This window comes from Pipistrellus hanaki, assembly GCF_964339955.1.
Source record: "Pipistrellus hanaki genome assembly, chromosome: 5".
NCBI classification, from domain to species: domain Eukaryota; kingdom Metazoa; phylum Chordata; class Mammalia; order Chiroptera; family Vespertilionidae; genus Pipistrellus; species Pipistrellus hanaki.
The window spans coordinates 33,966,334-33,994,155 of NC_140507.1; the positions used below are offsets into that span (position 1 = coordinate 33,966,334).

Genomic DNA, 27,822 nt, shown 5'->3' on the forward strand with positions numbered 1-27,822 from the left:
GAAACATTGATCTGCCCTTGACCGGAATCTAACCTGGGACCTTTCAGTCCGCAGGCCGACGCTCTATCCACTGAGCCAAACTGGTCAGGGCTCATCACTGATGTTTCTATCTCTCTCTCCTTCTCTCTTCCTTTCTGAAATCAATAAAAATATATTAAATTAAAAAAAAAAAAGGAATGTCATTGAAGGTTGTCTTTCCAGCCTGCGCCGAACCATGGGTATCTCTCAGGACAACTGGCACAAGTGCCACAAGACTGAGGGCAAGAGAAAGACCTACCACAAGAAGCGAAAATATGAGCTGGAGGCCCTGCTGTCAACACTAAGATCAGACCCTGCCGTGCACACACACAGTCCAGGTGCGGAGTGGCAACAAGAAGTACTGAGCCTTGACGCTGGATGTGGGCAACTTCTCCTGGGGCTCGGAGTGTTGTACGCGCAAAACAAGGATTATTGATGTTGTCTACAATGCCTCCAACAACGAACTGGTCTGCACCAAGACCCCTGTAAGGAACTGCACCGTGCTCATTGACAGCGCACTGTACCGACAGGGGTACAGTCCCACTGTGCACTGCCCCTGGGCCGAAAGAAGGGGCCAAGCTGAGTCCTGAGGGGGGAAGATATTTTAAACAAAAAAATGATCAAAGAAAATTCAGAAGAAATACGATGTAAGAAAGAAGAATACCAAAATCAGCAGTCAAGGAGCAGTTCCAGCAAGGCAAGCTTCTTGCATGCATGGCTTTAAGACCGAGCAGACGGCTATGTGCTCAAAGGCAAGGAGCTGGAGTCTATCTGAGGAAAATCAAGGCCTGGGAAAGCAAATAAATCCTCTTTCCTCCCGTCTTAGCTCATGTAATAAAGGTCTTTATTCTAAAAGGATGTCATTGAAGAGGTACTAGGACCAAGGTCATTCTGTCCCAGAACTGTCTGGAATATGTAAACCATTTGCTCCTACTGTCCTTGGTTAGGGAAGATAAAATCTTGTGATTTTCCAGGCTACTGTGGTTCAATGGTTAACCCATGAGCTAGGAGGACACAGTTTGATTCCTGGTCAGGGCACATGCCTGGATTGCAGGCTCAATCCCCAGTGAGGGGCGGGTAGGAGGCAGCCAATTGATGATTCTTTCGCATTGTTGATGTTTCTACCTCTTTCTCCCTCTCTCTTCCTCTCTCTGAAATCAACACGTGCGTGTGTGCGCGCGCACACACACACAGACACACACACACATGTTGTGATTCAATTAGCTAGCTGTAAATTGTTCAGATTGTTTTTTTTTAAAATATATTTTATTGATTTTTTACAGAGAGGAAGGGAGAGGGATAGAGAGCTAGAAACATCGATGAGAGAGAAACATCGACCAGCTGCCTCTTGCACACCCCCTACTGGGGATGTGCCCGCAACCAGTGTACATGCCCTTGACCGGAATTGAACCTGGGACCGTTCAGTCCGAAGACGGCGCTCTATCCACTGAGCCAAACCGGTTTCGGCAATTGTTCAGATTGTTTGACCTTATTTAATATTATTGTCTGTTTCCTTTATTCCACTTGTCAAGGAATCTCTCTAGCCTCTTAATATCCTGCCTCATTAGCACCAGACTAGAGGTGCAATGCACAAATTCGTGCATGGGTGAGGTTCCTCAGCCTGGCCTGCTATCAGGGGCAATCGGGGCCAGTTGGGGCCAGCAGGCCAGGGGGAAGGACCGAGGAAGGTTGGCTGGCCGTGGGAGGTTGGCTGTGGGAGTGCACTGACCACCAGGGGGGCAGCTCCTGTGTTGAGCGTCTGCCCCCTGGTGGTCAGTGCACATAATTGTGACCAGTCATAATGGTTGCTTTGGCTTTTCTATAATATATATAGACTAGTGGCCTGGTGCACAAAATTTGTGCACGGAGAAGGGAGGTGGGGGGCGGGGGGAGGTGTCTCTCAGCCCGGCCTGCACCCTCTCCAATCTGGGACCCCTCTCACAATCCAGAACTGCTGGCTGATTGCCCCTAATTTCTTCTGCCTGCCAGCCTGATTGTCCCTAACTGCTCCCCTGCTGGCTTGATTGCCCCTAACAACCTCTGCCTTGGCCCCGCATCTGGGATCCGGGCTTCCCTCCTCCAGTCGACCACAGGCACCCGGGATCAGGGCTTCCCTCCCTCTGGTCAGCCATAGGTGCCCAGGCTGGCTGCAGCCACAAGTCCTGGCACCCAGGACCTCAGGGTGGGTGGCTTCTCCGTCTCCTGGGCCACAGCCAGCCGCAGGTACTGGTGCCCAGGACTGCAGGGTAGGCAGCTTCTCCGTCTCCCCTAGGATGCAGTGTGGGCGACTTTTCTGTCTGGCTACGGCCTGGGATCACGGGGCAGGCGGCTTCTTGGTCTCCCTAGCTGCAGCCAGCCTCAGGTGCTGGTGCCCAACTTCTCCTACTACCCCGTCCCCCCCACCCCCCAGGCCTAGAGCCGCTGGGGTGGGGCTCTGCCATGATTTCAGGTTAATTTGCATACTCAAGAACAATTGTAGGTGGGAACTTCATCACCAGGGTGACCTTTCCCCCCTAGCATATGGCTGGTCCTGCGGCTTGGACCCCCTGACCTTTCCTCCCTAGAGATAACATCTCGGCCTCAGTTGTATTTCAGCTCCAGGCCCAGAAAAACAGCAAAAGCGCATAAGAAACACCGCGGCTGACCTCAGGTCCAGCTGCACTGAACAATGATCCCTGACTTGGCACCAACCAGTCAATCAGTGGAGACCCCCAACCCTGAAAGGACGCAGCTGGAAAGCTGCTGAACATTCTACTGAGATCTTCCCCTGGGACCTCCCCAACATCTCCGCCCTTAAAGCCCTCAGACAGAGGACCCGTGTGCTCGCCCTCCCTCCGGGGAGAACACCCCGCCTGCCTTTCCTCTCCTCCTTCCCCGCCCCCAGAGGTGTTACCGAGGGCCCTTCCTTTGGCTCTATAACTTGTTTCCGGAGCCCACTTCTTCTACAGATTACTCCTGTCTCTGCGGTTTTGTTGGAGATGTGGAACAGTACGACAGTCTCCCGAGCTTTGAGTTGATGTAATAAATTATTTAAAGTCACAGTTATTTCCTTCCAATTGTACCTTAAAGGTGTAAGAAAAATTCCAGGACACTGTCGTGAAGTTTGGGCAGACCTGGTAATGACGGGGGAGAGGGGGGGTGGGGGGGAGACTTATAATCTGATAGAGCACCTGAGTTAACTGAAAGAGAATCATATTATGGTGAAATTCTGAAGTATAATATACGTATAGGAACAGAGGGTTAAGTTATTTTTAATTTTTTTTTTCTTTTCTAAGTTTCATTTCTCAGGCCAGTGCACCTGCCTACTCCCTTTGATCCTGAGCAAAGTGATGAAGGAGGCGATTCGGCTGCTGCGGACCATGTACATATACTGCACCCAGCAAGCAAGTAGAACTGAGAAGCATGACCAGGCAGACCCCACCAGGAGCCAAGCCGTCATCTCGTCACCTGACAACTGAGAACAATGGAGTGGACTTCTGCAATTACATTCTGTTCCCAACCTCACTAGACCTTGTGACAGGCAGTAAGAGCCCACCCCGAGGTGTCCCCGGTAACAGTAAGACCTGCTACAGGCCTGAAAGAAAGCAGTCAAATGGAAGTCCTTCCATCCCTTAATGTGCTTTTCCCAGGACTTCAGCTTTCAAAACACCTTCCGTCCTTCCTGTCTCACCTGGCCCACCCTGTGAGGTGGGCAGTGGTGGGTCACATGGAGAGTCTGTGGAAAAGTGAGCCCCAGAACTTACCGCTCTGCCTCCCCAAGGAGGGTGGCAAGAGAAGACAGATGGCAGGAGAAAAGAAGGGAAAATGCAAAAGGGGGCTCTAAAGAGAGGTGGCAGGTTGGAACCGGTTTGGCTCAGTGGATAGAGCATCTGTCTGTGGACTAAAACGTCCCGGGTTCGATTCTAGTCAAGGGCATGTACCTTGGTTGCGGGCACATCCCCAGTGGGGGGCGTGTAAGAGGCAGCTGATTGATGTTTCTATCTCTCTCCCTTCCTCTCTGTAAAAAATCAATAAAATATATTTAAAAAATTAAAAAAATAAAGAGAGGTGGCAGGTTGGAACAAACAAGGACAGTCACTGAGGGGTGTGGATCAGGCTTGCAAAGGGGAGGGTCTGCATTCAAGGAGAAGCACTGAGTGGCCACGTCGTGGGGGTGGGGGAGGGAGGGCTATGGAGGAACCTCATCCCACCATGGCAATGGTGGCCACTAGTACCTGAACCCGAAGGGTCTTCCTTATGTCGGTCTCAGGGAGGACGGGCCAGTGGGCAGGTGACTCCAGGCCAGGAGCAGAGTCCCACGGAGTGAAAACTTTGGCCAAGGCTGGGAGCGCCATTAAACATCAAAGACCCAGCAATCTTAGCGAGAGACTTCAAAGCTGAGGTTTTCCCTCGGCCACAGCCTCCACAGTTACAGCCTGGAAGGCAGCGTGGGAAATGCCCGACCAATATTCAGAGACTGTAGGAACCTCCCGAGGGATGATCAGGATCTTCTGAAATGTCAGAGCAGGAATCAAACCTCAAATGCCAATATTTTGTCAAGTCCACAATTTCCTAAAAAAAAAAAATTCAAGAACAGCGTATGGTTAAGGTACAGCGGAAAACAGCCGATTGGCTTTCGGGAACTTCCGGAACTTCTCGATCCACATTCGGGACTTCTCGGCTGTTTGAGATCTCAGTAGTCTTGGTTTCCTAGCCCAGTGGTAGGCAAACTCATTAGACAACAGAGCCAAATATCAACAGCACAACGATTGAAATTTCTTTTGAGAGCCAAATTTTTTAAACTTAAACTATATAGGTAGGTACATTGTTATTAACTTAATTAAGGGACTCCTAAGTTGGCCTAAGAGCCACACTCAAGGGTCCAAAGAGCCGCATGTGGCTCGCGAGCCGCAGTTTGCCGACCTGCGGATCAGGTCCTTAGCTGATGCGTTCTTGGACGAAATCCTGAGGACTGGTACGACAGTCCCTCGGCAATTTCCGTGACTCTTCGGGAATCTGCCCGAGCGTGGCGCCCTCTGGCGGCGCGGACTGCCACGACCGCTACCGCCACCACCGGGGCTCAGCCAGCGCGCGCAGGCGCAGTTGCGCGCCGGCGGCCGTTCCGACCGGACGTAGTAGCTGCTGAGATCAGTTCCGGCGGGTGACGGTGCGGACGGGTCAGAGGCGTAGAGGCGGCGGCAAAATGGCGGCGCCTGAGGAGCAGGATCTAACCCAGGAGCAGACAGAGAAGCTGCTGCAGTTTCAGGTAGCAGCGAGTCCTCGGCGCAGCAGGTGCCGCCGCGGGCTGGGGCGCGGGCCCCCCGAGGAGCCCGGAGCCCCCCTGAAGTCGGGCGCGAGGTCCTCGGACCGGCAGGCGGCCCCCTCCCCCCAGACGCCAACTGCCCTGCTGCCCCGAGCCTGTGTGTGCCCGGCCCTCCAGCGGCGGCAGCTGCCAGCCTCGCCTGTCCCTCTCCAGCTTCCCCAGCGTCCTTTGTGGGCGCCGGTCTTCAGACATCTTCCCCAGATCGGGTCCTCTCCGCCCGGCGACTCTGGCTCTACCGCGGATGCTTAGTCCCCATGTGGGGCTGGCCTCGTCTCGGGTCCCTGGAGATCCTGCCGGCACCCCGTGCTACTCGCATACACATTTACGGAGGGCATCTTGGATGCCAGGGCTGGTGTGGGGCGATCTGGTGGGGGAAGGGCAGGCCTGGCCCCCGCCCTAGACGTGTGGGAGGACCCCGCGTTAGGAAACAAATGCAACATTATAAATGTCATCAGTGGCTCTGGGCGAGGCGTGGTACCCACCCTCGGCCTGTTCCCGGACTCACGTGCCTGACCCAGCTTGAGGAGGGTGGTAACCTGCAGGAGTCCGCCTTCTTTGAAAATGGGTTGAGGGCCTAAGAACTTTGGCAACAAGCCCTCATTTCTGAGCTGGAGAATCTGGGTGTGGAGGAGACCACGAGGGTGGGTAAACCTTGACTCTTTTTGTTACTTTGGTTGATACCGGTTCCCTTAGGTATAAAATACATGATTATCCCCTAGGGGAAACTGTGGAAATCAAAGCAGAATGGGTGTCTGAAGGGCTTGGTAAAATGCTTCCAAACAGTATTACCTTATTAATCATTTTTTTTTAACTTAGGGAAGAATTAAAGTTAACCATACACTTATTTCCTAATATAAAAGTGTGCTATATATATTTATTCATTTCAGCGATTACCAACCGTGCTCAGGTACTCCCAAGTTAGAATGCCATTTATTTATTGAGGATGATGATGTAGGTACTTGGCTAAACACCTAGCACACATTATCGGGTTTAATACACTCTAAGATGCATACTGTTAACAATCCCTGTTTTACAGATGAAAGATATGAGGCGTAAGAAGTAAGGTGCTTAGGTTACACAGCTAGTAAGAGGTGGTGTGAGATTTAAAGCCACGTCTGTCTTTTAGGAACCTTTCCTGAGCCCTCGACTGGTGCGCCATACAACCTGTGTATCACTGATAGTGGAATGCAAATGCTGCCACTTGCCTCTCTTATATTAGCAAGTTCTCACTTTTCTAAAAGTTCCTTGATTAGATTTCACTGTAGTTAATTTTGGAGTTTTTTTTTTTTTTCCTTCTCCCCTCTTACGTTGATCAGTGGCACTGGAAACTAGCAGGATTTGTTCGTGTTTATTATACATCAACTTGAAAAGTTGAGCAGTGGGTTGGAAAAATACTATCATAGAAGTTAGTTGATATTTAATTGGAGTTTTGAGTAGAGAAACTGATGACACAGCAAATTAGAATCAGAATGAATACACAGCTTCCATTTCCTGGCAGACCACTAATGTCAGAGTTTTCTTTAACTTTGGCAGACCATTTTACCCCCTACAACTTCAGGGTTATCCCTTGGTGTTTAAATGTAATGTAGTGATGTGAGTCATGAGTCATGGTGTACTTAGTCTGATGCTGGAAGAACATGAGTATGTGGTAGCATTTCTGAAGCAAAGTGCATAGCAACCTCTGCTTTTGTCTTCATTGGACATCTATATCAGTAAGAGGTGAATAGCAGATTAAAGTTGTATTAAGATCACTTTATGAAATTGGATATACTAATGCAAATGTATATGACATTTATGTGTTCTTTAAGTAGTTTCTGGGTCAGTTTCATCATCTAGATTGCCATTATACATTCCTTGAAACTTATTAGATGTCAAGCATTATGCCAGGTATTTGATATACATGAACTCTTTTAAACCTCTTAATAATACTGTAAGGTGTTAGCATCCATTCAACTTTTATATATATATATATAGATAGATAGATAGATAGATAGATAGATAGATAGATTGATTGATTTCAGAGAAGAAGAGAGAGATAGAAACATCAATGATGAAAGAGAATCATTGATCGGCTGCCTCCTGCACAGCCCCTACTGGGGATCGAGCTTACAACCTGGGCATGTGCCCTTGACTGGAATCGAACTTGGGACCCTTCAATCTGCAGTGTGGATACTCTATCCACTGAGCCAAATCAGCTTGGGCCCATTCAACTTATTGATGATGAAGCAGGTTCTGAGAGGTTAAGTAACTTACACATGTAGTAAGTGGCAGATTTAGAAATCCATACCCATAACCATCTTATCTATGATCTAAGGGTGAAGCCAGACACACATACGAATAGGTGTCCTGCAGTTTGTTAATGCTGATAGTGTGGTACTGTATAGACAGTGCTGTTGGAATTTAAGGGAAGGATAGGAGGGGGAGAGATGGCTCTTAGGCATGGTGCTAAATACTAGTTTATAACCATTATGCTTAATTCTCCCAGTAGCCTTACAGAGTGCCATAGATGGTATGCCTGCTCCTAGGTGAGAAAACAGATCTATTGAAGTGTTTGCGTAAGGTCATTAAGCTATTATGTAATGGAAATGGAATTATAGTTAGAAATCTAGTGGGTCTGGATCTGGACTTCAAGTCTGGGCTCTCCACTGTACTTTGCTACTTTGAAGGAGGAATAGAATCTCAATAGGGAGTGGAGAGGAGGCTGTTCAAAGGGGATGAAACAGCTCAAGCATGGGATGGAAGTGGAGTATAGAGTGTGTTTGTGATGGATTTAAAGAATTGGAAGTGGAGCCGAAACTGGTTTTGCTCAGCGGATAGAGCGTCGGTCTGTGGACTGAAAGGTCCCGGGTTCGATTCCCGGCAAGGGCATGTACCTTGGTTGCGGGCACATCCCCAGTAGGGGGTGTGCAAGAGGCAGCTGGTCGATGTTTCTCTCATCGATGTTTCTAACTCTATCCCTCTCTCTTCCTCTCTGTAAAAAAGCAATAAAATTATTTAAAAAAAAAATTGGAAGTGGAAAATAAGACTGGAAAGATACATTAGAGGTAGGGCCTCCCAAAATCTTTAAAAGCTGTACATAATGGTTTAAATTTTAAGGTGTAGGTGTGGGAGCCATCAAAGGTTTTTTTTCAACTAGGGTGTGACATAACACTAGGTTTCAGGTTGCTTCACTAACAAACAGTATGGAGCATGTGCTTGAAATCTCCGCAGGGTTCAGGACAGAACAGGGTGACCCTGCTAGGAGTATCTCTCCCCCCCCCCCCCCTCCCCCCAGCCTAGGTTTATTTGTACAAATAGCACAGGAGGACAGCAGCTCCATGCAGTCAGCAGCCCAGGGGGCACACCACTCCTCCCGTCCTCACGTGGACAGACGGAGGCTAGTACTGTGGAGCTGTGGTGGGGGCCTGGGCACCTTTGGGAGCCTGGACTGCAGCTTGGGAGCCACATCCTGGGGCTCGGTCTGAATCTTGTCCTTGGACTTGGACTTGGACTTGCAGTCTGAGACTCTTGGTGATGGGGCAGGAGCACATCTCCCAAGCTTGGGGGGAGTGATGTAGGCAAGTTAATTGAACTTGTGGCTGTTGCTCTTTGGGATCTTGGGCTTGACCTCTCTGGGCTTTGTGGGGGCTTTGTGTGCTCACGGCCTGGCATTGTCAGCTGCATCTTCTTCGGCCTTTCTTGTGCTTCTTGGCAAAGCACATGTTCCTCCAGAACTTGGGGTCCACCCCATAAGGGATTTGTGTCTTTGTGATTGAGGTTTCCTGATTCTGTTTCTGTGGCATTTTTGGGACCGGTTGTGCCAGATATGGATTTGGCCATATCTGCACCGAAGCCCGCGGCTCCCAGCGCACCTGGGACAGGAGAGAAGGAGCGGAGTACTTCTCAATCCGTTGCTTCATTTGTTATATTGAAATTAGCAAAAGTAAAATATTTTAGAAATCTCGGGTTTCCTCTATTTCACTTTTTGTGTGACATGTGATTTGATTGGAATCTCTAGGGTATATTTTTCATGCTTTTCAGTCTGTTTACTATCTAATACGATTTTTATAGTTATCCTTTTCTACTATGTATTTTGGAACTGGTCGAGTTATAAATAATACAGACATTTGTTTTAAGCTGTTTCAAATGGGAAAGAATAGGTTTTTGTTGTTTTTTGTTAATCCTCACCTGAGGATATTTTTTCCATTGCGTTTGAGAGAGAGTGGAAGGGGGGGGGGGGGCGGGAAAGAAACAGGCAGAGAGAAACATCTATGTGAGAGAGACACATCGAAGGCAGTTTTCCCAAATTTCCAACCAACCTCTAGTTCCTTGTTTGCTGCCTTTGGGCAGATTGTTTGAACACCTGGAGAAAGGTGTTATGACAGAGGAAGGGACTAAAGCAAACTGAACTCAGGGCTATGGAGTCAAACTTACTTTGAAAACCTTCCCTTTTGGCTTCATCATACTATTACTAAAGGAAAAAAAATGCATAATGCTTTTTATTTATGTATTTTAAAAAAAATCATAAAGTGATCTGTTTGAAATTTTTTGCCAGGAAATTTAGTGTAGAGAAAACACTAGCTTTGAATCTTGAAGCAAAGCAGAATTAGCCTTTGGAGTTAGCTTCTGGCGAGTTATTCGACCTTGGGCAAATTCTTCTTTGAATCTTTTCTCATCTATAAAAGGGGATAATTTTATCTGATTCACATTTTTTTTTTTACTTTTAAATCTAGCAATACATGCTTATTGTGCAAGTCAACAGCATAAAATTGTGCAAAAAGGTAACTAAATCTCATCTTTGCCCTCTTATCTTCATAACTGGCTGTGGTGTATTTTTGTATATACTCTTCTGCAAGTACAGATATACAAATGCTTAATATATAAGCTCTCTTACTCTAATCTTCACTAAACTGAACAGATGTCCTCCACTCAAAAGGTCTGTTCTCTAATACAGCCAATTATTTTGTTTGTTTAATCCTAACCCAAGATATGTTTACTGATTTGAGGGAGAGAGAAAGGGAAACATCGATGTAAGGGAGACACATCAATCAGTTGCCTCAGGTACGCACTCTGACCAGGGATGGAACCTGCAACTTAGATATGTGCCCTGACCGGGAATCGAATCAAACCTTTTGATGAATGGTATGATACTCCAACAAACTGAGTTACACTGGCCAGTTGGTGGTGTGCAGGAGGCAGCTAATCAATGATTCTTTCTCATCATTGAGATTTCTATCTCTCTTCTTCTCTGAAATCAATAACAATATATTTTAAAAAGTGTAGGCTTTCATCAGAAGATTGATGCATGCATATAAGTACAACCAATGGACACAAAACTCTGGGGAGGGAGGGCATGTATGAGGGAGGGCAATGGTATATGTACAGAGATAATAATTTAAAAAATTTAAAAAAAGAAGAATGATGCATACATGTGTATGCTTTATGTGTAAATGAAGTATTTAATTGACATATAGATGTTTTTATTCTCACTCTAAACCAATTTTTTTAACGACCCCTAGTGGGGATCGACCCACAACCTGGGCATGTGCTCTTAACTGGAATCGAACCTAGGAGCCTTCAATCCACAGGCGGACAATCTATCCACTGAGCCAAACCAGCTAGGGCGAGACTTTTAAATTAATTGGCTAGTTAGTAGATCCCATTCTCACTGGGTAGAGAGCTCTGCTCTCTTTGTCTTGTTGAGATAGGATCATGTTATACTTATGAAGTTAGTGTAGCATAGTAAGTGGTCATGAAGACTGGCTCTGGAGTACGACAGCCTTGATTTGAACCCTAGCTTTTCCAATTACAGTAAGGCCTCGCTTAATGTTGTTAATAGATTTTGCGACTTTAAGTGAAATGATGTAGTATAAGGAAACCAATTTTATCATAGGCTACTTGATATAAACAAATATTAAGTTCCTGCAGTATCTCGTGAGCTGTTGTAAGAAAAGAAGTTGAATGAAATGAAGTTGTTTGACCACCATGTTGTACTAACTTTGTGACCTTGGGCAAATTACTTAATCTCTCTGCCTTAGTTTCTTTATGTACTGATACTACCTGCATCATGTGTGGTTGTTTCAGTAATTAAATGATAATATATTTCAAGCACTGGAAAATAGGAAGCACTTTAATGTTACATAGATAGTACAGAGCTCCGTATTTATTGTGTGTATTTTCTTTAATGTTACACAGATAGTACAGAGCTCCGTATATATTGTGTGTGTTTTCTCATATGTACCGGGTATGTACCTTTTACTTGAAGTACCATATTTTCACTTATACCATTATGTATAAGACACTATTTTTTTCTAAAATCATTAGACTGAAAATCAAGGGCATCTTATACACGGAAGTCAGCTGAAGAGGGCCCCGAGTGGCTGCATAGCTGCCCATACCTTGTCAAACAGGCTTCCTCCAATCAAAAGCCTTATTGTTACTGACCTCAGTTGATGCCATAATTGGAGGTGGAGGTGGAGGTGGAGAATGCATTGATGGAACAGAGACTGGAGTGTTCTGAGCCCATAAAGATGTCAAAAATAAAAAGATAAATACCGGTAAGCGATTATCTTACTCTGCAAAATTCAAACTGAATGTAATCAGCTATGCAAAAGAGCAGGGAAATAGAGCTGCAGAGAGATCATTTGGACCTCCTCCTACTGAGTGTATGATCAGACAGTGGAGAAAACAGGAAGAACAACTTATTAAGATGCCAAATAAGAAGAATGCCTTAAGAGAAAAACCAGCGAAATGGAGCAGAGGCATAAGACTTGGATTATGGAGAAGAGCCAGAGTGACTAGTGTGTGTCAACCATTTTAATGTCAGACAAGAATGTTTGCAAGCAAAATGAACATTGTTGATTTTACAGGAAAGGCAAAATGGTGCTTCAGTTTCATGAGAGAGAAGGGTTAGCCATGAGAACAAAGTTAGCTCAGAAAATGCCACCAGTCAATGAAGATAAAATCCAACAGTTTCATTCCTATATCATACAACTTCCGAAAAAATATAATTTTGAACCAAGCCAGATTGCAAACACGGATGATATGCCTCTCAATTTCGATGTGCCTTCCAACAGAACTGTTAATGTGACAGGAATCAAAACAGTGTTGATCAGAACAAGGGGCCATGAAAAGACACTCTACTGCTATGCCTTCATGCTGTGCAGATGGTACTAAACTGCCTCCTATGCTTATTTTTAAGAGGAAAATCTAAAGAGACCATACCACCTGCCATTATTGTGCAAGTTCAAGAGAAGGGATGGATGAATGAAGACATTGTGGCCATTTGGTTTGCAAAGGTTTGGTCCAGAAGACCTGGGGGCTCTTAGTCCATTGCAGACGGATCAGGAGAATTCCTGTGTTTTCTGTTCTAAGGCTGTGGCCAGTCATACTTGAAGAAGATATTAGCTTGTAAGAACATGTAATAAATAACTTCAAAAGGCAATAGGTATTTGATTTTACAGTGTGCCTTTGGCATTTATGTAAAATGTTTTGACATTTATGTAAAATGTTTTTTGTACTAGTTCAATAGAAACTTACTGGCCACTGGGTAAAGCTAGCAATAAAACTACTGGTCTGCAGTGTGTTAAAGAAGCCAGCTCTTCTTGTCTTTGATCAGTTCCGAGCACATTTAACAGAAAAGACAAAAAGGGTTGCATCAGATTTGCAAACACACCTAGCAGTTACTCCTGGTGGACTTACAGGTCAGCTACAGCCACTAGATGTTTCAATCAGCAAACCATTTAAAGCCCTGATGAGAGAAGAATGGAGTAGATGGATATAAAAAAGCAGTTGATAACTTGATACCGACAGGAAGAGTGAAAAAAAGAACCATTAATGAATTCTGCATTTTGGGTCCTAAATTCTGCATTTGGGTATGGCATCAAACAAGAGGTGATTATGAAGTCCTTCAAGAAATGTGGAATCAGCTGAAACCGGTTTGGCTTAATGGATAGAGTGTTGGCCTGCGGACTGAAGGGTCCTGGGTTCCATTCTGGTCAGGGGCATGTACATTGGTTGTGGGCACATCCCCAATAGGGGGTGTGCAAGAGGCAGCTGGTCGATGATTCTCTCTCATGGATGTTTCTAACTTTCTATCCCTCTCTCTTCCTCTCTGTAAAAAATCAATAAAATATATTCAAAAAAATTAAAGAAAAGAAAAAAGGAACGTGCAATCAGCAATGCCATGGATGGACCCGAGGATGATCTCACACATATAGACAGTGACTCAGCAGACAGCAGTGATACAATAGGAGTTGAAGAAATTGATATGTCTGGAACTAATAGTGATGAAGAAGAGAGCAGTGATGAAACAGAGGCTGAATACAGTGATATGCTGCATAATATAGTACTGGTATGTGAACATTACCTGCAGTAATCCTATCTAATAAAGAGGGAGTATGCTAATTGACCATCACTCCATCACAAAGATGGCTGCACCCACAGCTGAGGCCAAGTTCCCATAAGGAGCCTTAACAAGCAATCAGCAGGGACCTGAGGCTATGCTTATCCCAGCCCCCATGGGGCTTGATAGGGGACCTCAAGGTGTGCTTCCTGTCCTAGTGCTGGGCTAGGGGAACTCAGGCTGCTCCCCCTGCTCCAGCAGCAGGATGGGGGACCTCAGGCTGCACCCCCCACCAGGTGGGGCTTGACAGGGAACCTCAGGCTGCACCCTCTGCCCCAACACTGGGTCAGCGGACCTGAGGCTGCACCCCCCTGCTTGGCTGGGCTTGACAGGAGACCTCCGGTCTCCTGTGGGGATTGACAAGGGACCTCAAGGTACACCCCCAGTGCTGGGTTGGGGGAACTCAGGTTGCCAACGCCTCCGCCCAGCAGGGCTTGACGGGGGACCTGAGGCTGTGTCCCCTTCCCGGTTCTGGGCCAGGGACCTGAGACGCGTGCGCTCCCCCCGCCCCCACCTGGCGGGGCTTGACAGGGGATCTCCGGCCTGTGTCCCATCTGGTGGGGTTGATGAGGGACCTCAAGGCACACCCGCCACCCCAGTCTGGGCTGGGGGACTTCAGGCCACGCCCCCTGTGCTGGTGCCAGGCCAGGTGCCCTGAGGGTATGCCCCCTTCCCAGCAGGGCTTGACAAGGGTGGGACTAGCCGGGTCTGGATCTAGCCCCATGAGGGGGGGCCTGCGGGTCTGGGTCTCACGCGGTTTTGAGGTGCATGTGGTTGGGTGGGGACTTGACTCTGAGTCCCATGGTGAGCCCCAGACACTGACAGGAGGAAGGTTTTCATATACATTTTACTACTTTTCTTTCATCTCTGACACTTCTATTATAGAGAAAGGGCAAATAGCAATAGTAAATTATTTCCTCTAATCCCCTTTTAATGTGCATGAATTTCATGAACCAGGTCACTAGTTACTAAATAAAAATGCATTCTGTTTTATGTTTAAAATATTGATTTCTTAATTTTGGGTTGGAAAAGTGGGAGGCGTCTTATACATGGGGCATCTTATACACGGAAAAATACAGTGCTTTGTAAATTGCTTGAGGGTTATTTGAACACAAGCACTGTGTTACTGCAGAGAGGGCTTTAAATGACCAACATACAATGCGGATGTACTGGACAAAGGAATGATTCATGTCCCAGGTGGACGAATGAGACAGTGCAGGATTTCATCATGGTACTCAGAATGGCACACAACTTAAAATTATGAATTGTATGGAATTTTACATGTAATATTTCTCGATGTAACTAAACGGTGAAAGTGAAACCTGGGATAAAGGGAGGGACTGCGGTACACATAAGGAGGGAAGGATCAGAGGGCCCTGCTCTGGAGCACTTCAGTCTTAGCATTCTGAGGATACACTGAGGACCTAGCAGAGGAAACAAAGTGGCAGGCGAGGCAGGAGGAAAACCAGGGTATTGTCCTAGACTTCCAGTCCTTGAGAAGTGAGAACAGACGTTTGGATTTACGTTGTGGGGTCATTTGTGACCTTGCCTAGAGTTTTGTTAGAATGTTGGGGAGGCGAAGGCTTGATTGGAATGAGTTCAAGAGAGAATGGCATGAGAACTTGGAGATTTCTGCTGGTTTTTCACTGAAAAGAAAAGAGATTGGTCATAACCTGTATAGGAAAGAGAGGTTTTTATTTTTTATTTTTTAGGCTATATCGCATTTTTGTATACTGATGAGGAACACACATTAGAGAGAGAAAATCTGATGCAGAGGAATGAGAATTTCTATTGCGATATCCTTGAGTAAGTGAGAGGGGACAGGACCAGTATACGAAATAAGAAGAGGCATTGGCCTTTGCCAGGAGCATGAGTAAGTTTGTCCATAATAAAAGAAAAGATGAGTGTAGGTAGGTTTACATGCAGGTTGGAACTTTTGATTATTTTCTCTGTGAAGTAGGAAACAAGATCTTGGACTAAGAATAAGGCTGGAGGAGGTGTTGGAAGTTTGAGGAGAGCGAAAGTCTGGTTATGTAGGAGATTAGGAGTGAATGGACTAGGCAACTAGTATGAAGGCCAGGCAACAGCACAGATTTACTTGAGGTTAGTGATCACATATTTATTTAAAGTAAGACCAGTCAGCCCCCTCCAGCTGTGAAGATACAGGTGCAAAGTAGACAGAGATTTGGATTTTTTTTTAATTTTAACTTTTATTGATTTCAGAGAAGGGAGAGGGAGAGAGAAACATCAACGATGAGAGAATAATTGACTGGCTGCCTCCTGCACGCCCCCAACTAGGGATTGAGCCCGCAACCCTGGCATGTGCCCTTGACTGGAATCGAATCCCGGGACCCTTCAGTCCGCAGGCCAACACTGTATCCACTGAGCCAAACCAGCTAGGGTGAGATTAGGAATTTTAAAAGATTGTGGTTTAGCCAAGGGAATGTGATTATGATAGAGTGGCAAAGGAGTTGAGGATGTGTGCCAGAAGGAGTGATCTTATCTTTGGCTGTGGAACTTATGATGAATAAGATGGGAAATGAGGACATGAGAGGTGCTGAGGCTCAGTGAACAGGTAGTAGGGTCAGTGGATGGTAGGTCCCGGCAGGTTGAACAATTTAGAGACAGGGCATTCGATGGAGGAAGGGAAAAAGGTAGAAGAATATGGAGGAGGATGTGCAGTTATGATTATAGTGAGGTCTAGAGTTTGACCCCAAGAGTGAATGGAGGAGCGGTAGGCAAGGAATTGAGAGATCAAAGTATTAGAACAGTTATGCAAATAGTAAAGTCACCAGGACACTGATGGAGCTCATCACTTGGCTGAGGTAGTTTGCCAGGTCTCTCCACTATAAAGTTATATCGATATGGACTCACGGATGTTTATTTTGTAATTTGGATTATAATTCATGACTATCCAATTATTGTGTTTTTGTGTGTGTGTTTTTAACATTTCCTTACTTTCTGGCACTTCAAGATTATCTAGGCTCATCTTGTATAGTTCCTGTCCCTGTCCTAGAATCAGTTACTTCTTTAAGGTACCTGATTCCTTTTTTGGACAATGGTATTAAAAATTGAGGTCTGGCCCTGGCTGGCATGGTGGTTAGAACGTTGTCCCGTGCACAGAAGGGTCATGGGTTTGATTTCAAGTCAAGGACTTGTCCTGGGTTCCAGGTTTGGGGCCTGTACAATCGATGTGTCTCTCTCACATCAATCTTTCTCTTTTCCTCCCTCTAAAGCAGTGGTTCTCAACCTTTCTAATGCTGAGACCCTTTAATACATTTCCTCATGTTGTGGTGACCCCCAACCATAAAATTATTTTCGTTGCTACTTCATAACAAATTGTAATGTAAATATCTGTGTTTTCCAATGGTCTTAGGTGACCCTGCTAATGGTTCTCAACCTGTGGGTCACAACATGAGGAACTATTAAATGGTCACAGCATTAGGAAGGTTGAGAACCACTGCTCTAAAGAGAGCTAAGGATTTTGGAATTTATTCTTCAGTCAACATACAGGAAGAAGAGTTAGAAGGAGGAAAATAAATTTAATTATTTTGACAATTAATTTGAAGTGTTATAAAAGCTTGACTAAAGATGCTGGCTGTGGGAATGGAAATGTGGTTGCACATGTAATATAGAAAATGGTCAAAACTTGATTATTGATGAAGTGTGGAGTTCAAGAATAGAGTACTTAAAGATGAAGCTCAGATTCCAGATGTACCTTAGCCAGTATATTTGGGAGGGTGGTTGTGTGTTTTCTTAGTGGTGGTTGTTTTTTTTAATGTTTTTATTGATTTTTAGAGGGAGAGGCACAGAGAGATAGAAACATCAATGAGAGAGAAACATCATCATTCGGCTGTGTGTGTGTGTGTGTGTGTGTGTCCACTGGGAGTCTAGCCAGCAACCTGGGCATGTGCCCTGACCAAGAATCAAACTGGTGACCTTGGTTCCTGGGTCAATACTCAACTGCCGAGCCACACTGGCCGGGTACATATAGTAGTTTAATGATACACTTAAGGTACTGGTGCCACATTTGGTGGAAATATTGGAAAAATGTTCCTAAACTTCAGAAGAGATGGTGGGTCCATAAATTAGGAGTCATCTGAGTAGAAAGAGTGGTTGAAAGCTGAGGGTTAAATGAGATTGCCAAGGAAGGAGGTGTAGGGAGTAAAAAACAAAAAACAAAAAAAACAAGGACACATCCTTAGGGAACTTCCTATGTTGACAGGGATGGGAAAAGAGGGAGCCAGAGTAGGAACTTTGGTTAGAGACAAAGTGAAATCTGAGAACAGTCGAAGGAGAAGGGAGTAGGAAAATACTTATTGTAGGGAAACATTTAAATTACAGACTCTTTTTAATAAAAAGTTGTACATAATTCATATTGTAAGCTAGGTTATGTGCCAATAGATAAAATAATGCAAGTTAATGAAAGTCATTATTTTGCACTAAAAACCTGCATTATTATATCATTATATATTATAAATAGAATAGTTGTTTAGCATTGAAAAATATTTTGCTGGACATAGAGGTTGAAGAAATCTTTTGAAAAGAGAATATTAATCAGTTGTCTTCTTAATTGGAAGTCTGGAATTTTTTTGTTTTTTAATCCTCACCTGAGGACATACTTAGAGAGGGAGGGAGAGAGAAAGAGAGATCAGTTGGTTGCCTTCCATACATGGCCAAATTTTTTTTTAAAATATGTTATATTTATTTTTTACAGAGAGGAAGGGAGAGAGATAGAGAGCTAGAAACATCAATGAGAGAGAAACATCGACCAGCTGCCTCTTGCACACCCCCTACTGGGGATGTGCCCGCAACCAAAGTATTAATACATGCCCTTGACTGGAATCGAACCCGGGACCTTTCAGTCTGCAGGCCGACAATCTATTCACTGAGCAAAACCGGTTTCAGCAACATGGCCAAATTTTGACTGGGAATTTAATGGGCAGATTTTCAGTGCATGGGGTGACACTGCCTTGAAGGTTTAAAAGATAAGGGATTTTCATTTTTTGTTCTATGGGAATAATCTCTGCTGTAACTGATTGGACAAACTCTGAATAGTGAAATTTTTACCGAATTTGACCATGTACCAACACTTTTTAGTATATTTTCGCAGAAGTATTCGTAAGTAGTCTACTAGGTATAAAAATATCTATAAATGTACTGTTGGTTTTTCCCTAAGTAACTTTTTGTTTTTATCCTTTCCAGGATTTGACTGGCATAGAATCTATGGATCAATGTCGACATACATTGGAGCAACATAACTGGAACATAGAGGTAAAACAGGATTTATTCTGAGCTTCTTTCTTTTTTTAAAAAAAATATATTTTTATTGATTTCAGAAAGGAAGAGAGAAATAGAAACATCAGTGATGAGAGAGAATCATTGATTGGCTGCCTCCCACACTACCCCACCGGGGATCGAGCCTGCAACCCGGGTATGTGCCCTTGACCTGAATTGAACCTAGAACCCTTCAGTCTGCAGGTCAACGCTCTGTCCACTGAGCCAAACCAGTCAGGGCTGAGCTTATTTCTTTTTCCGTGGTCTAATAATGATTCAAAGACATGTATTTTTCCACAGCTGGAATCTTTTCCTTTAGTAGAGCTGATTTTCAAATTTCCAACTCTTTAAGTCTTTGAAAATGAATGTGTGGGCCCTGGCTGAGTAGCTCAGTTGGTTAGAGCGTCTTCCTGATAGCAAGTTCGATCAGGGCACATACGAAAACCAACCAATGAGTATATAAACGAAAGCATAAATAAGTGGAACGACAAATTATGCTTCTCTCTCTCTCAAATAAAAAAATGAATGTGTAGCCTGGCCGGCGTGAGTCAGTGGTTGAGTGTTGACCTATGAACCAGGGGGTCAAGGTTCAGTTCCCAGTCAGGCACCTGCCTCGGTTGTGGGCTTGCTCCTCTGTAGGGGGGATGCAGGAGGCAGCCAATCAATGATTCTCTTTCATCATTGATATTGCTATCCTCTCCCTCTCCCTTCCTCTCTGAAATCAATAAAAATATATTTTAAAAATAATGGTAGAGCCGAAGCCGGTTTGGCTCAGCGGTAGAGCGTCGGTCTGCGGACTGAAAGGTCCCAGGTTCGATTCCGGTCAAGGGCATCTACCTTGGTTGCGGGCACATCCCCGGTAGGGGCTGTGCAAGAGGCAGCTGGTCGATGTTTCTCTCTCATCGACGTTTCTAGCTCTCTATGTCTCCCTTTCTCTCTGTTAAAAAATCAATAAAATATATTTTTAAAAAAAATAATGGTAGAAAAAACTCTATGATCAAAGTTTATAAAATAGAAAAGGTAGTGACCAAATTCCTCAATATAGTGCCTACTCCGTGTGTGTGTGTGTGTGTGTGTGTGTGTGTGTGTGTGTTTTGTTTTTTTTTTTTTTAAATATATTTTATTGATTTTGTACAGAGAGGAAGGGAGAGAGATAGAGAGTTAGAAACATCGATGAGAGAGAGTCATCGATCAGCTGCCTCCTGCACACCCCCCACTGGGGATATGCCTGCAACCAAGGTACATGCCCTTGACCGGAATCGAACCCGGGACTCTTCAGTCCCCGAGCCGATGCTCAATCCATTGAGCCAAACTGGTTTTGGCTGTTTTGTTTGTTTTTAATGGCTCTTTGTGGGGGGAAAAAACTCATTGTTTTTTTCAATGTCAGTTATTGGTTATAGCAAACATCTTGTCCTCACTAACATCTCTGAGTTGATTTGAGCATCACTGAAATTCTTTCTACTCTTTTTTCCTTCTCAGGCTGCTGTACAGGACAGATTGAATGAGCAAGAGGGTGTACCAAGTGTTTTCAACCCACCTCCATCACGGCCCCTGCAGGTTAACACAGCCGACCACAGGATCTACAGCTATGTTGTCTCAAGACCACAGCCAAGGGCAAGTTATTTCATAGCTGGAATTCCCCCTTTTATAAGTTCATTCACTTGGTTATGTTGATCTCTGTATGAAAGGAGCAAGAGAAATAGTCAGAATGTATAGCTGGACCTGGCTCCTTGATAGATTTATTGGGTATATTATTTTCCCTTGATTCTTTTCCCCCTCCAGCCCACATTTCCCTCCCACTTCCTTGATTCTTCATTTTGTGTGTGTTTCGGGGGGAGAGGGGTTCTTTGCCAGTTATTTGAAACAGTTTCTGCACCTTGTTTTTTGAGTAATTGTATTTACATGTCTAAAAATGTTTGTTACGTGTTGACTAGATATTCCACTTTTTTGTTTTTTAATCCTCACCCAAAGATTTGTTCCTATTGATTTGAGAGAGAGAGAGGAGGGGCGAGGGGGAGAGAGACAGAAACATCAGTGTGAGAAACATTGATCCTTTGCCTCACACATGAATCCCGACTGGAGATCCAACTGCAGACTTTTGGGACTATGGGGTGACACTCCAGCCAACTGAGCCAGCCACCTGGCCAGGGCTAGACCTTTCACTTTTACGTCAGAATGTTTACTGAGTTCTTTATTGCTTTATTTTACTTAATTTTAAGCTAATTCTAGGGAAATACTTGGAATCTTTGTTGAGAGCCTTCACTATATCTTTAAAATTAGCCTTCAAGGGCTAGTAGCAAGGAGTGGTCCAGTTAAAGTCAGCAGGCTTGAAGAGTGCTCCAGTGTACCTGGTATTTGGCTGCTGGGGATCCAGAGATGAATGATGAGCCAGCTTTCCCTTTCACATTGCTCACAGTCTAATTAGGGAGGTCACGTGTATACAGCACTGATATTGAACTCCAGAGAGCTGTTTGGAGTTTCTGTTTTTAAATATATATATATATATATATATATATATATATATATATATATATATATATATATATATATATATATTTATTATTATTATTATTATTATTATTATTATTATTATTTATTTATTTATTTTAAAGAGGAAGGGAGAGGGGAGAGAGAGGGAAACATCAGTGATGAGAATCATGAACGGCTGCCTCATGCACGCCCCCTACAGGGAACTGGTCACCTCATCCTGCAACCCGGGCATGAGTCCTTGACTGGAATTGAACCTGGGACCGAATTTCATTCTCCAGGCCGACACTATCCACTGAGCCAAATCAGCTAGGGCATGAAGTTTCTCGTAATTCTTGGAGTTATACTCACCTCTTGTTCTTGGATTTAGAATTCCAAGAAAGTACTCCCTTTAACTTTATAGCAATTAGAGTTTCTTGTATCATTATACCTTTTGTGAGCACTGGACAGTGTTTTAAAATGGAGTTTCTAAGTAGTTGTTTTGGGGTATTTTGAAGCAGAAGAGCAGATAGACTCCTATAGCAATTGTATCACCCGGTGTTTCCTCAGTTTGTTTTTGGCTTATCTCAGTGTTTTGAGCTCTTATGTCAGCCATGAGGCTCCAGAGCTCCCTGGCTATGGACACAGGGAGGGTTTCAGGTTAACACAGTACAATGTATAAGAAATGTTTTGTAAACTATAGACCTCTTTCCACATATGCTAGTTAACAACAACAGCAGCAGTAATCAACATTGTTAAAATAATAATTAGTATTATTACAGCTATGTGGAGATTTATAATTGAGGTTAATATAATTGTCAATTGTATATATGTCCAAGGCAGAAATAGTTACCTTTCTTGCTGTTTCTGTATACGATATTTTAATATGTAAATGTGAAAAAAAGGAAAGAAGGAATAATTATGACTTGGGGAGGAAAACTTGCAATTGAGTTTGTCAGCTAATATATATAAATGCAGAAAAGTGTTGGAGCAGGTTTTAATTCAAAAATTGTGTGATAAAAGAAAAAAAAATAGGATAGTATTAAGTGAAATGAGATCAAAGACAGTTGGTCTTTAAGAAGGATGAGGTGGCCAGGAAGAGGAACTATATTGCAGAGGGAGAAAGCACATGAAGGACAAATAGAGTGAAAAATTGAAGTAGCCATGTTTTAAGATATTAGTGAATGAATAAATGGTATATAACTTTATTTTTGGAATTGCAGGGGCTGCTCGGATGGGGTTATTACTTGATAATGCTTCCATTCCGGTTTACCTACTACACAATACTTGATATATTTAGGTACGTACCTTTTTATTTATGTATTTATGTGTTAGCAGTAAGGTAGACTTTGGAGTGGAAAGGTAGACCAGAATAAGATTTATACTCAATATCAATTTTGACTTGGCAATTTGACATCAGATTGAATATTTCTCCTAAATAATCTTTTTATCAAGTATGAAAATATTTTAAATTATTCAAATATAACAGGTGATGTGAAATGAAATGGTTTTAAATTAGTCTTACTTATCATTTTCAAGAATCTACCTACATTTATTATCTTCCCTTCTCCCACCATGTTCGTCACATCAACATTCTCTAGTTAATCTACTCTTTCCTTTCTAACCACCATATCTACTAGCTTCAGATTACTTGTAACTTTTTTTAATATTTATTTTAGATATATTTTATTGAGTTTTTTATAGAGAGGAAGGAAGAGGGATAGAGAGTTAGAAATATTGATGAGAGTGAAACATTGATCAGCTGCCTCTTGCACACCCCCTACTGGGGATGTGCCCGCAACCAAGGTACATGCCCTTGACCAGAATCGAACCTGGGACCCTTCAGTCCGCAGGCAGACTCTCTATCCACTGAGCCAAACTGATTTTGGCAGATTATTTGTAACTTTTACCCTAACTCATCTAAATAACTCCATCTGACTACTGATAATGCAAAAAAATTATCCTGCTCTGAGATTATTCACTTTTCTCCAGATTCACTTACAAGTTTCACCTCTCTAGATACTCTTATACAATTCCTTCTGTTTAGGCTGATAAAACTGGAGCCTTTCTGTAGGTATACCCCCTTGCTTCACACTTAACCTTTTTCTTGCTTTCTTCATGTACCATTTAGGGAGCTCAGCACTAGAAGCTACAGAGAGGCCAGGGCTAGAAAATGTCCAGGGGTTCCAAATTGCTGGCACATTAGGTTTGGGTGTCTGGTCTAGAGCTGAGTAGTAGAGGATCCCACACCTAGGCTTTATAGGGAACTAAAATGTTTATGGGCCAATAGGTAGAGCTTAGATTTGTGATCTGGGCCTTGCATATAGGGCAGGCTGTACCTCCCTCAAATGTGGGATAGCTTTTGCCTTGCTCTAAGGCAGCGGTCGCCAACTGGTGGTCCATGAGATCTGAAAGGTTGGCAACCGCTGCTCTAGGGAACAGAGGCCTAATGTGAGGACCCAGCAGCTACAGAAGTGCAAGGATCAGACAGCACCTTTTACTTTGCTCATTTAGTGTCTTTTTGTTGTTGTTGTTTTGTTAATCCACCTGAGGATATTTTTCCCATTGATTTTTTTTTTTTTTTTTTTTTTTTAGAGGAAAGGGAGGGACACAAGGGGGGGAGAGAAATATCACTGTGAGAGAGAAACACATTGATTGGTTGCCTCACACACACACCTGAACTGGGATGGGGGATCGATGGAACCTGCAACCCAGGTATGCCTTTGACTGGGATTCAGTACTCTGGCCAACACTCTAACCATTGAACCACGCTGGCCAGGGCCATTTAGTGTTTTAGGAGCCTGCTTGCTTAATGGCTTTCTTGCTTTAGCAAAATTCTTATAGATCAACAATTAACCAATTAGTACTCTTTCCATCTCTGTTTATTTAAGAATGAGCACGTAAAAACCTTTAAAATCTTAATGAAGACTGAGTTGATGTCTTTGTTTTCTTTTTAAAGCTAATTGTCCTAAAGTAGCCTATATAATAAAACCCTAACATGCAAATTGACTGAACAGCAGAATGACCGGTCGCTATGACACTCACTGACCACCAGGGGGTGGATGTTCAACACAGGAGCTGCCCCCTGGAGGTCAGTGCACTCCCACAGGGAAAATGCTGCTCAGCCAGAAGCTGGGCTCACAGCTGGTGAGTGGGGGTGCTAAGGACCCCTTGGGATGTTCTGCCGGTTTAGGCCCACTCCCTGCGGAGAACAGGCCTAAGCCAGTAGGCAGACATCCCCAAGGGGTCCCGGACTGCGAGAGGGCACAAGCCTGGCTGAGGGACAACCCCCCCTCAGTGCATAAATGCCATGCACCAGGCCTCTAGTTTATTATAATGAGAAACAAAAAAAGTAAATTCCTTTATCCATTCATTCATCAAAATGGAACTTAAAGACTAATAAGATAATCCTAAAAGTAATTTCAGAGAAAGTTATCAGACATCAATTTTCTACAGGATTTCTTCTCACATAAACAGCTTTTTTGTTAAATTTATTGGGTGGCATCGGTTATTAAGACTATATAAGATTCAAGTGTATGATTCTCTGATATATCTGTATGTGTTCACCACTAAAGTTTAGTCTCCTTAATGTCATTTATTTGACCATACACAGCTTCTTACGTTCGTTTTTAATTTGCTCTGGAATGTTTGTGTCAGTCAGTTTGATTTGATTACTCAGGAGAAATTCCAAGTAAAATTGTATACTAGTACACATGAGGAATTTGAGGGGGTAAGGAATTGGAATTGTTTTAAGATTTGGTAAGGAAAGGGTTATAGTTTACTCACCTTTTCTGTGCTAAAAATTCCTCAAGTACATGAATATTGTTTGTTTTCCATGGAAAAAAATATGCATGGCATGTGTTACTAATTTTAAATATATATATTATTTTTATTGCTTTCAGAGAAGAATGGAGAGGGAGAGACAGATAGAGAGAATCATTGATCGGCTGCCTCCTGCACGCCCCACACTGGAATCAAGCTTGCAACTCAGTCCTATCCTCTGACTGGAAATCAAACCATGACCTCCTGGTTCATCGGTTAAGGCTCAGTCACTGAACAATGCTAGCCAGGCACGTGTTACTAATTTTAAGAAAACTGTATCATCCAAGCAACTTGTTTAATGTTATGTAACATTGCCTTCTATGGAAATCCAAAGGATAAATAAATGGTGCTATGCAAATAAAATAAGATGGGCTCTTTAGAAACAAGCCATCCTTTATCTTACAATAGCTGCCAGGTCCCCGAATCTGCCAGGGCACTCTAGACCAATTGAATATTTTCCTCTGAGGATGTCATCAAGCATAAGTCATCATGCAGGATTTACTTGCCCCTTTGAAGAGCAAGGAAATCATGACTGCAAGTTTGGGTTTCAAGTTCCTGTCCATAATTCGAATAGCTTGGGAGTATGCACTAAAAATTCCTAGAGTGACTGGGGAACTGAAATTTTTTTGTATTTAATTTAAATTTTGGTAACCACGTGCCTTGTGCCTTCCATATAGATGGTACCCATAGATAGAGAGTCTAGAGGCACAGTTGATCCATGATCTTTTTGGATGTCTTTCTTTCCCAATTCATCTAGCTATAAATTTTTCTGCAGAAAGCACTCAGGATTTGTTTAGGCCAGTATTGAAATTTATAATCCTCGTAGTTCACATTCTTCTTGAATAGGCGATGGAACACCTGCTGCTTTGCAGCTTTTGAGCCAGGCTCTCATCTCAGGTTTGAGGTCCACTCCCAGACTGTTCACCTCCATTTGCTGCCATGCCTCTGGTACAAGAATCTTTGCAAACTGGCCCGCCCACCTGCACTACAGTAGCCAATTCATGTGATATTTATTCCTTCCTCCCCAGGTTTGCTCTTCGTTTTATACGGCCTGACCCTCGCAGCCGGGTCACTGACCCCGTTGGGGACATTGTTTCATTTATGCACTCTTTTGAAGAAAAATATGGGAGGGCACACCCTGTCTTCTACCAGGGAACGTACAGCCAGGTCAGTGCCACAAACCATATAGATGCCAATTTATTGATATGATTCTCTCCACAAAGGGAAGGAAAGCCCAGCACTGATCATGTCATGATCGTTCTTTTACTGAGAAACCTTAAATTGCTCTTCACTATTTACAGAGCAAAAAGGACCAAACCTTCTAGCTGGGCCCTCCTTGATCTAATCCTAAACTCCTTTTGGGGTCTTTCCTGCATAACTTGTTTCCCCAATATCCTAGGTTCCAGCTAAACTGCTTCCTGAACAGTCTGTACTTTTCCACCTCGGTGCCTTTGCTTTTGCTGTTCCCTCCACCTGCAATGCTGTCCTCACATTGTTGCTAATTAGCTCTTACCCATCCTTCAACCAGCTCATGCCACTCCCTTCTTATGCCCTTCAGTGATTGTCATGTCCTGCCCTGGCCTACCTTGCAATTTACGTAGTGCTTTCATAGTATTGTTTTTAATCTTACTGAAATTCACATTTTTCTCTACATTTTAGTTGTTTGTGTCAGTGTCTTCTTTCCTAAACCCTTGAAGGCAAAGCCTGAAGTCTTCTTTGATCCCTCGCAGAGTTGAATAAGGGCATAAACCATAGATTCAAGGCAGCATAGCTCATTAGCTCAAACCACACCGACCTTTGACTTGTTACCTCAGGGTGAAAATGAAGAGTTCTATGGTTTTTAAGAATATCTCTAGTTTGCCAGAGAAAAAAATGTAGAAATAATACTGTAGGCATAGGCCAAAGGGTTGTTGTATTCTGTAGCCTCCAGGATTCCTAAATCTATCTGGAGAAAAAGAAAAATGTTTACTCTTGCTTCCTGCTTTGATTCTCTCACATCTGCTTTTTCTCAGTCTCCCTCCCTGGCTACTCCCACCCCACTAGACAAGCATTAGGCACCTACTGTATGCTAGTCATTGTGCTCAGTGCTAGAGATACCGAATGAGATAGGCACCTCTCATACACTCTGCTGTGATCCTGAGGGTAGACCACCATTGGAGGGTAGACCACCATTGCTCATATAGAAAATCTTAATTGAATTGTATCAGGCTCAGGATTATGCAAATACAAAAGCACGGGAATCTTGGACACTAGCCTTGTCTTTGAAGATCTTTTCAATCCCATGCTCTTTAGAACATCTTTGTTTGACCCACCTTCCCTCATTCCTGCTTGGTATACAGCCTGGGATCATCTTTGCAGTATTTTTTATTTACAAGGATGTCGGAGCTGTAAAGTGGCAAAATTCTCACCTCCCTTTTCAGGTGGTCAGACACTCTTATTTTTATCTTCCTTTAGACTGGCAACACCTGACTTCTGTGATTTGTTGGGGATCTTTATTTGTCAGCTGTCTACTCTCAGGTGCCTGATACAACTAAAATGTTTTTATTAATGTTGG

General features: G+C 43.7%; 1 protein-coding gene and 1 pseudogene across 4 annotated transcripts in view; both read left to right on the forward strand.

Moving 5' to 3' along the window:
* Nucleotides 1-214: 214 nt before the first annotated feature.
* LOC311623991 (small ribosomal subunit protein eS8-like) lies at nt 215-822 on the forward strand (annotated as a pseudogene). Its single transcript has one exon. The product of its transcript is annotated as a small ribosomal subunit protein eS8-like (transcript).
* Nucleotides 823-5,135: 4,313 nt separating this feature from the next.
* FAF2 (Fas associated factor family member 2) overlaps nt 5,136-27,822 on the forward strand; it is a 33,958-nt gene continuing 11,271 nt past the window's right edge. Inside the window, exons 1-6 of one of the 3 annotated variants that reach the window (XM_084886640.1) lie at nt 5,143-5,263; nt 13,452-13,652; nt 18,909-18,977; nt 20,460-20,594; nt 22,670-22,746; nt 26,297-26,435. In XM_084886640.1, the coding sequence (XP_084742766.1) occupies nt 5,201-5,263; nt 13,452-13,652; nt 18,909-18,977; nt 20,460-20,594; nt 22,670-22,746; nt 26,297-26,435 (684 nt within the window). In that variant the 5' untranslated portion in view covers nt 5,143-5,200. Of the gene's footprint in view, nt 5,264-10,023; nt 10,081-13,451; nt 13,653-18,908; nt 18,978-20,459; nt 20,595-22,669; nt 22,747-26,296; nt 26,436-27,822 lie in introns of those variants that run through there. The other 2 variants (XM_084886641.1, XM_084886642.1) reach the window with 2 other exon arrangements.